At 46.3% G+C, this 10,000-nt stretch overlaps 1 protein-coding gene across 2 annotated transcripts in view; it reads left to right on the top strand.

Moving 5' to 3' along the window:
* The window catches only part of LOC139419142 (mastermind-like protein 3), a 224,375-nt gene that overhangs the window by 198,481 nt on the left and 15,894 nt on the right, over window positions 1-10,000 (top strand). For both annotated transcript variants that reach the window (XM_071169103.1, XM_071169104.1), the window contains exon 4: window positions 6,507-6,773. In XM_071169103.1, coding sequence (XP_071025204.1) covers window positions 6,507-6,773 — 267 coding nt within the window. The remainder of the gene's footprint in view (window positions 1-6,506; window positions 6,774-10,000) is intronic.

Below are 10,000 nucleotides of genomic sequence, written 5' to 3'. Positions count from 1 at the left end.
TCGTCCCTCCTCCCTCTCTCCTCCCTCCTCTTCCCTCCTCTCTCCTCTCTCCTCCCTCCTACCTCCTCTCTCCTCCTCTCTCCTCCCTCCTCCCTCCTCTCTCCTCCCTCTTCATAAGTCATATAATCTATGATCTACCTCTCTGCAGGTATTCATCTGTATTGGTCTTTCTATCGTCTCCTTCAGAGTGTGTATATGCTGTAGTAATATTTGTGGTAGCCAGCCTGACTGTATGAGAAGTAGCATTAACACATGGTCTATCTACTGGCCTGTCTGTGGTCTGACAGAGTGATAGAGTGAAAAAGACAGTGTGTGTGTGTGGTTCCCGCGGGACTGCCCGGTGTTGTCGGGGTTGACCAGGCGCAGCGGCCATTGCATCTCCTACGAGCACCATCTGCTCCTTGCCACGGATACAGTTGCCAGGCTACCTCTCTCTCTCTCTCTCTCTCTCCCCCTTCTTTACCTTCCTGTCTCCCCTCTCTCTCTCTCTCCCTTCTTTACCTTCCTGTCTCCCCTCTCTCTCTCATCCCCTCTGTCTCACTCTGTCTGCCACCTTTCTTCCCTTCTGTTTCCTCCATCTCCCATGTGGTTGTTAGGACACGACCAGTCAGAGGAGAGAGAGAGGGAGATGAACACAGAAAGAGAGAGAGGGTGATTAACACAGAGAGAGAGAGAGAGGGAGATGAACAGAGAGAGAGAGAGAGAGAGAGAGGGAGATGAACAGAGAAAGATAGAGAGTGAGATTAACAGAGAGAGAGAGAGAGGGAGATGAACAGAGAGAGAGAGGGAGATGAACACACAGAGAGAGAGGGGGGAGATGAAAACACAGAGAGAGAGATAATAGGTATAATGCAAGTGAAGTGAAGATTGGTTAGAAAAATATGAATGAGAAAGATGGAGGAGAACAGAGGAAGGGAGAGAGAGACAGAGAGACAGAGAGGGGAGAACAGAGGTAGAGGAAGGAACACAGAGAGAGAGAGAGAGGGAGAGACAGAGAGGGGAGAACAGAGGAAGAGGAAGGAACACAGAGAGAGAGAGAGAGAGAGGGAGAGACAGAGAGGGGAGAACAGAGGAAGAGGAAGGAACAGAGAGAGAGAAAGAGAAGAATTATGGAGAGAGGAGAGGGAGAAGAGATTGTAGATCAGAGTCGTCATGATTGAGCCATCTGCTGAGAGAGGAGACCAATGAGCCTGTTACACACACAAACACACACACACACACACACACACACAGACACACACACACAGACAGAACACCAGTGACCCCCGCAGGCCAGACCCTGCTGCTGCACCCTGCCACTCACTCCACTCAGGTGTTATTGGTCTGACTGGCTGGCATCGTGGTGTGCCAAGCAGGAGATGAGACTGTTCGGAGTATCGACCTGGTCTGGCTGTCTGGTCTGCTTACTGGGAGGAGTCTTTGGAATAACTTTGTTATTTAAATAAATAAAATACATTTGTTTGTTATTTGTAAACAGATCTAATATTAGATTCTGGTTGAAGATAGTTCAGTATCCAAAACATGTAAAAATGTTGAGATCAGTGATAAAGTGTCTACAGTCTGCTGCCAAGAGATGAGCTATAGGTGTCCCTCCATCCCTCTGTTTCTCTCTCTTTTAGGTTTCCATCACTCCTCTTAACATCTTTTATCTCTCCCTCCATATTCTCTCCCCCTCTCTCTCTGTCCCTCTCTGTCCCTCTCTCTCTCTGTCCCCCTCTCTCTCTGTCTCTCTCTGTCCCTCTCTGTCCCCCTCTCTGTCCCTCTCTCTGTCTCTCTCTCTCTGTCCCTCTCTGTCCCCCTCTCTGTCCCTCTCTCTGTCTCTCTCTCTCTGTCCCTCTCTGTCCCTCTCTCTGTCCCTCTCTGTCTCTCTCTCTCTGTCCCCCTCTCTCTCTGTCCCTCTCTCTCTGTCCCCCTCTCTCTCTGTCCCTCTCTCTCTCTCGCTCTCTCTCTGTCTCTCGCTCTCTCTCAATTCAATTTCAATTCAAGGGGCTTTATTGGCATGGGAAACATGTGTTAACATTGCCAAAGCAATTGGGGTAGATAATATATAAAGTGAAATAAACAATACAAATTAACAGTAAACATTACACATACAGAAGTTTCAAAACAATAAAGACATTACAAATGCCATATTATATATACAGTGTTTTTAACAATGTACAAATGGTTAAAGGACACAAGATAAAATAAATAAGCATAAATATGGGTTGTATTTACAATGGTGTTTGTTCTTCACTGGTTGCCCTTTTCTCGTGGCAACAGGTCACAAATCTTGCTGCTGTGATGGCACACTGTGGAATTTCACCCAGTAGATATGGGAGTTTTTCAAATTTGGATTTGTTTTCGAATTCTTTGTGGATCTGTGTAATCTGAGGGAAATATGTCTCTCTAATATGGTCATACATTGGGCAGGAGGTTAGGAAGTGCAGCTCAGTTTCCACCTCATTTTGTGGGCAGTGAGCACATAGCCTGTCTTCTCTTGAGAGCGATGTCTGCCTACGGCGGCCTTTCTCAATAGCAAGGCTATGGTCACTGAGTCTGTACATAGTCAAAGCTTTCCTTAATTTTGGGTCAGTCACAGTGGTCAGGTATTCTGCCACTGTGTACTCTCTGTGTAGGGCCAAATAGCATTCTAGTTTGCTCTGTTTTTTTGTTAATTCTTTCCAATGTGTCAAGTAATTATCTTTTTGTTTTCTCATGATTTGGTTGGGTCTAATTGTGTTGCTGTCCTGGTGCTCTGTGGGGTCTGTTTGTGTTTGTGAACAGAGCCCCAGGACCAGCTTGCTTAGGGGACTCTTCTCCAGGTTCATCTCTCTGTAGGTGATGGCTTTGTTATGGAAGGTTTGGGAATCACTTCCTTTTAGGTGGTTATAGAATTTAACAGCTCTTTTCTGGATTTTTATAATTAGTGGGTATCGGCCTAATTCTGCTCTGCATGCATTATTTGGTGTTCTACGTTGTACACGGAGGATATTTTTGCAGAATTCTGCATGCAGAGTCTCAATTTGTATTTGTGGTCCTGGTGACTGGACCTTTTTTGGACCTTTTTTGGAACACCATTATTTTGGTCTTACTGAGATTTACTGTCAGGACCCAGGTCTGACAGAAGCACCAGATCATCAGCAAACAGCAGGCATTTGACTTCAGATTCTAGCAGGGTGAGGCCGGGTGCTGCAGACTTTTCCAGTGCCCTCGCCAATTCGTTGATGTCTCACCCCACGGCCCTGTGGGAAGAAATGTGTGTCTTTTTTTGCCTATTTTAACAGCACACTTGTTGTTCGTGTACATGGATTTTATAATGTCGTATGTTTTACCCCCAACACCACTTTCCATCAGTTTGTATAGCAGACCCTCATGCCAAATTGAGTCGAAGGCTTTTTTGAAATCAACAAAACATGAGAAGACTTTGCCTTTGTTTTGGTTTGTTTGGTTGTCAATTAGGGTGTGCAGGGTGAATACATGGTCTGTTGTACAGTCATTTGGTAAAAAGCCAATTTGACATTTGCTCAGTACATTGTTTTCATTGAGGAAATGTACGAGTCTGCTGTTAATGATAATGCAGAGGATTTTCCCAAGGTTACTGTTGACGCATATCCCAAGGTAGTTATTGGGGTCAAATTTGTCTCCACTTTTGTGGATTGGGGTGATCAGTCCTTGGTTCAGAGCTAAGGATGATGTTAAAGAGTTTTAGTGTAGCCAATTGGAATTTGTTGTCTGTATATTTGATCATTTCATTGAGGATACCATCAACACCACAGGCCTTTTTGGGTTGGAGGGTTTTGATTTTGTCCTGTAACTCATTCAATGTAATTGGAGAATCCAGTGGGTTCTGGAATCCAGTGGGTTCTGGAATCCAGTGGGTTCTGGAATCCAGTGGGTTCTGGAATCCAGTGGGTTCTGGAATCCAGTGGGTTCTGGTAGTCTTTAATAGTTGATTCTAAGATCTGTATTTGATCATGTATATGTTTTGGCTCTTTATTCTTTGTTATAGAGCTAAAAAGATTGGAGAAGTGGTTTACCCATACATCTCCATTTTGGATAGATAATTCTTCATGTTAATGTTTTAGTGTTTTCTCCAATTTTTCTGTCTGTCTGTCTGTCTGTCTGTCTGTCTGTCTAATCTAACTGACACGTAGGACAATATGTAGCCAACCTTCCCTAAAACAACAGTGAACAAAATTAAACACCATTCATTCATTCTAGTCCGTTGTCGACACAGAGCAGTGGTAAATGATGGGCGGTCTTACCCCAAACAATGTACTGAATGAACCTATAATAGATTCCTGAACGGGCTCGTCTAATTGGTCGGTTGGGGGTATAATGGTGTTCCAGAGTGCTGTTTCATCCTTTTACAGATTAGCATGCGGCTAAGTGGAGGAAGTAGCTATTTATATGCTAATGAGGGTCTAATGTATGCACATACCCATACTGCACTGGGAGGGGATGAGAGGACTACCCATACTGCACTCGGAGGGGATGAGAGGACTCAGGGTGGGCTAGGACTACCCATACTGCACTGGGAGGGGATGAGAGGACTCAGGGTGTGCTAGGACTACCCATACTGCACTCGGAGGGGATGAGAGGACTCAGGGTGGGCTAGGACTACCCATACTGCACTGGGAGGGGATGAGAGGACTCAGGGTGGGCTAGGACTACCCATACTGCACTGGGAGGGGATGAGAGGACTCAGGGTGGGCTAGGACTACCCATACTACACTGGGAGGGGATGAGAGGACTCAGGGTGGGCTAGGACTACCCATACTACACTGGGTGGGGATGAGAGGACTCAGGGTGGGCTAGGACTACCCATACTGCACTGGGAGGGGATGAGAGGACTCAGGGTGGTCTAGGACTACCCATACTGCACTGGGAGGGGATGAGAGGACTCAGGGTGGGCTAGGACTACCCATACTGCACTGGGAGGGGATGAGAGGACTCAGGGTGGACTCAGGGTGGGCAAGGACTACCCATACTGCACTGGGAGGGGATGAGAGTGAGGGGTTAGCTGGGAAGAATCTTTAAAACTGTGGTGTTTAGTCTGAATGAATATACGCTACAAGTATGTGGACACCTGCTCATTGAACATCTCATTCCAAAATCATGGCATTAATATGGACATGGCATTAATAGGCATTAATATGGACTTTGTCCTCCCTTTGCTGCTATAACAGCCTCCAGTCTTCTGGGAAGGCTTTCCACTAGATGTTGGAACATTGCTGCTATAACAGCCTCCACTCTTCTGGGAAGGCTTTCCACTAGATGTTGGAACATTGCTGCTATAACAGCCTCCAGTCTTCTGGGAAGGCTTTCCACTAGATGTTGGAACATTGCTGCTATAACAGCCTCCACTCTTCTGGGAAGGCTTTCCACTAGATGTTGGAACATTGCTGCTATAACAGCCTCCACTCTTCTGGGAAGGCTTTCCACTAGATGTTGGAACATTGCTGCTATAACAGCCTCCACTCTTCTGGGAAGGCTTTCCACTAGATGTTGGAACATTGCTGCTATAACAGCCTCCACTCTTCTGGGAAGGCTTTCCACTAGATGTTGGAACATTGCTGCTATAACAGCCTCCACTCTTCTGGGAAGGCTTTCCACTAGATGTTGGAACATTGCTGCTATAACAGCCTCCTCCAGTCTTCTGGGAAGGCTTTCCACTAGATGTTGGAACATTGCTGCTATAACAGCCTCCAGTCTTCTGGGAAGGCTTTCCACCAGATGTTGGAACATTGCTGCTATAACAGCCTCCAGTCTTCTGGGAAGGCTTTCCACTAGATGTTGGAACATTGCTGCTATAACAGCCTTCTGGGAAGGCTTTCCACTAGATGTTGGAACATTGCTGCTATAACAGCCTTCTGGGAAGGCTTTCCACTAGATGTTGGAACATTGCTGCTATAACAGCCTTCTGGGAAGGCTTTCCACTAGATGTTGGAACATTGCTGCTATAACAGCCTTCTGGGAAGGCTTTCCACTAGATGTTGGAACATTGCTGCAGGGACTTGCTTCCATTCAACCACAAGAGTATTAGTGAGGTCGGCTACTGATGTTGGGTGATTAGTCCTGGCTCGCAGTCAGCATTCCAGTTCATCCCAAAGGTGTTCGATGGGGTTGAGGTCAGGGCTCTGTGCAGGCCAGTCAAGTTCTTCCACATCGATCTCGACAAACCATTTCTGTATGGATTTTTACGCACTTCAGCACTCAGCGGTCCCTTTCTGTGAGCTTGTGTGGCCTACCACTTCACGGTTGAGCCATTGTTGCTCCTAGACGTTTCTACTTCACAATAACAGCACTTACAGTTGACCGGGGCAGCTCTAGCAGGGCAGAAATTTGACGAACTGACTTGTTGGAAAGGTGGCATCCTATGACAGTGCCACGTTGAAAGTCTCTGTGAAAAGCGCCACACCAGCGTTTACCCGTTGATTTGATTGATTGCTTGACCAGCTGATTGATTGATCATCCCACCAATAAAAACTCACGGATCTCCCTCCCTCTCTCTCTCTCTTTAGGAACAAGGTGTGGTGGGAATGTCACGGCAGCCCGGTGCCGTCCCTCCCCCTCACCCTGCCGGGGGTGTGGCCTCGGGCGCAGGGCCCAATCAGGGCGCAGGGGCCCCTCCCGGTTACCTGGGCAACCAGCAGCAGGCGGCCATTATGAAACAGATGATGGTGATGGAGCAGGAGAAGAGAGTTCAGCTCCACATGATGGAACAACAGAAACAACAGCTACTGAGAGAACAGAGACAGCAGCAACAACAGCTATTACTGGCTGAACAGGTGAGAGAAGGGAGGAAGGACAGAACAGAGAGGAGGGAGGGAGGGAGGGGAAGGGACAGAACAGAGAGGAGGGAAGGGACAGAACAGAGAGGAGGGAGGGAGGGAGGGGAGGTTAAGGGACATAACAGGGAGGGAGAGAGGGGAAGGGACAGAACAGAGAGGAGGGAGGGGAAGGCACAGAACCGAGAGGAGGAGGGGAAGGGACAGAACAGAGAGGAGGGAGGAGGGACAGAACAGAGAGGAGGGAGGAGGGACAGAACAGAGAGGAGGGAGGAGGGACAGAACCGAGAGGAGGGAGGAGGGACAGAACAGAGAACAAGGAGGAGGGACAGAACAGAGAGGAGGGAGGAGGGACAGAACAGAGAGGAGAGAGTAGGGACAGAACAGAGAGGAGGGAGGAGGGACAGAACAGGGAGGGAGGAGGGGCAGAACAGGGAGGAGGGAGAAGGGACAGAACAGAGAGGAGGGAGGAGGGACAGAACAGAGAGGAGGGAGGAAGGTCAGAACAGAGAGGAGGGAGGAGGGACAGAACAGAGAGGAGGGAGGAGGGACAGAACAGAGAGGAGGGAGGAAGGACAGAACAAGGGGGAGGGAGGAGGGTCAGAACAGTGAGGAGGGAGGAGGGACAGAACAGGGAGGAAGGACAGAACAGAGAGGAGGGAGGAGGGACAGAACAGAGAGGAGGGAGGAGGGACAGAACCGAGAGGAGAAGGGGAGGGACAGAACCGAGAGGAGGGAGGAGGGACAGAACAGAGAGGAGGGAGAAGGGACAGAACAGAGAAGAGGGAGGAGGAACAGAGAGGAGGGAGGAGGGACAGAACAGAGAGGAGGGAGAAGGGACAGAACAGAGAAGAGGGAGGAGGGACAGACAGAGAGGAGGAGCAGGTGGATGTGGGGACATGATTACAGTCTCTCTCCCCCGTTTGTCAATGATGCAAATTAAACACCAAAGTGTCTCCTCTTCATCTGTCATTTACACACACACACCATCACACACACCATCACACACACCATCACACACACACACACCATCACACACACACACCATCACACACACACACCATCACACACACACACCATCACACACACACCATCACACACACACCATCACACACACACACCATCACACACACACCATCACACACACACACCATCACACACACACACACCATCACACACACACACCATCACACACACACACCATCACACACACACCATCACACACGCACACCATCACACGCACACCATCACACACACACCATCACACACACACACCATCACACACACACACCATCACACACACACACCATCACACACACAGTCACACACACAGTCACACACACACCGTCACACACACACACCATCACACACACACACCATCACACACACACACACCATCACACACACACAGTCACACACACAGTCACACACACAGTCACACACACAGTCACACACACACCGTCACAGACACACCGTCACACACACACCATCACAGACACACACTGTCACAGACACACCATCACACACACACACTGTCACAGACACACCATCACACGCACACCATCACAGACACACACTGTCACAGACACACCATCACACACACACACTGTCACAGACACACCGTCACACACACACACACACACAGTCACACACACACCGTCACACACACACCGTCACAGACACACCGTCACACACACACCATCACAGACACACACTGTCACAGACACACCATCACACACACACACTGTCACAGACACACCATCACACGCACACACCATCACACACACACACTGTCACAGACACACCATCACACACACACACTGTCACAGACACACCATCACACGTACACACCATCACACACACACACTGTCACAGACACACCATCACACACACACACTGTCACAGACACACCATCACACACACACACACTGTCACAGACACACCATCACACACAACGTCACTCACACACCATCACACACACAACGTCACTCACACACATTTATAATCAGCTCTCGTGTTTACTAACATCCCCCCTCTACACTAACCCCCTCCCGATGCTTTAGGATTCCTTTGATGTCCTCAGAGTGCGTGTGTGTGTGTGTGTGTGTGCTTGCGTGTGTGTGTGTACAACACCTGCTGTGATAATTTTGTCTTCTACTTTGATTTTTCCCTCTGTGGTTAACCTGGTGTTAAACTGTTCTGAACTCCCTAGGTCAAAACACACACACACACACACACACACACACACACACACACACACACACACACACACACACACAGCAAGCATAATGCAGTCCAGGAACAGTACTGTCTCCTGATGTTCTCTCTCTGTACCTGCTGTGTTCTAAATGAACATACTGCGTTATATTAGATATTCTACAGACTATAGATATATATACTGATTACTAACACTACAGACTATAGATATATATACTGATTACTAACACTACAGACTATAGATATATATACTGATTACTAACACTATAGACTATAGATATATATACTGATTACTAACACTATAGATATATATACTGATTACTAACACTATATATATATATACTGATTACTAACACTACAGACTATAGATATATATACTGATTACTAACACTATAGTTATAGATATATATACTGATTACTAACACTATAGACTATAGATATATATACTGATTACTAACACTATAGATATATATACTGATTACTAACACTATAGATATATATACTGATTACTAACACTACAGACTATAGATATATATACTGATTACTAACACTATAGTTATATATACTGATTACTAACACTACAGACTATAGATATATATACTGATTAGTAACACTATAGATATATATACTGATTACTAACACTATAGATATATATACTGATTACTAACACTATAGACTATAGATATATATACTGATTACTAACACTATAGTTATATATACTGATTACTAACACTACAGACTATAGATACCAGATACCAGATATATATACTGATTACTAACACTATAGACTATAGATATATATACTGATTACTAACACTATAGACTATAGATATATATACTGATTACTAACACTATAGACTATAGATATATATACTGATTACTAACACTATAGATATATATACTGATTACTAACACTATAGATATATATACTGATTACTAACACTACAGACTATAGATATATATACTGATTACTAACACTATAGACTATAGATATATATACTGATTACTAA

Source organism: Oncorhynchus clarkii, chromosome 10 (assembly GCF_045791955.1).
Source record: "Oncorhynchus clarkii lewisi isolate Uvic-CL-2024 chromosome 10, UVic_Ocla_1.0, whole genome shotgun sequence".
In the NCBI taxonomy this organism is placed as follows: domain Eukaryota; kingdom Metazoa; phylum Chordata; class Actinopteri; order Salmoniformes; family Salmonidae; genus Oncorhynchus; species Oncorhynchus clarkii.
The sequence above is the reverse complement of the archived record's forward strand: the minus strand, read 5'-3'. Positions and strand labels throughout refer to the sequence as shown.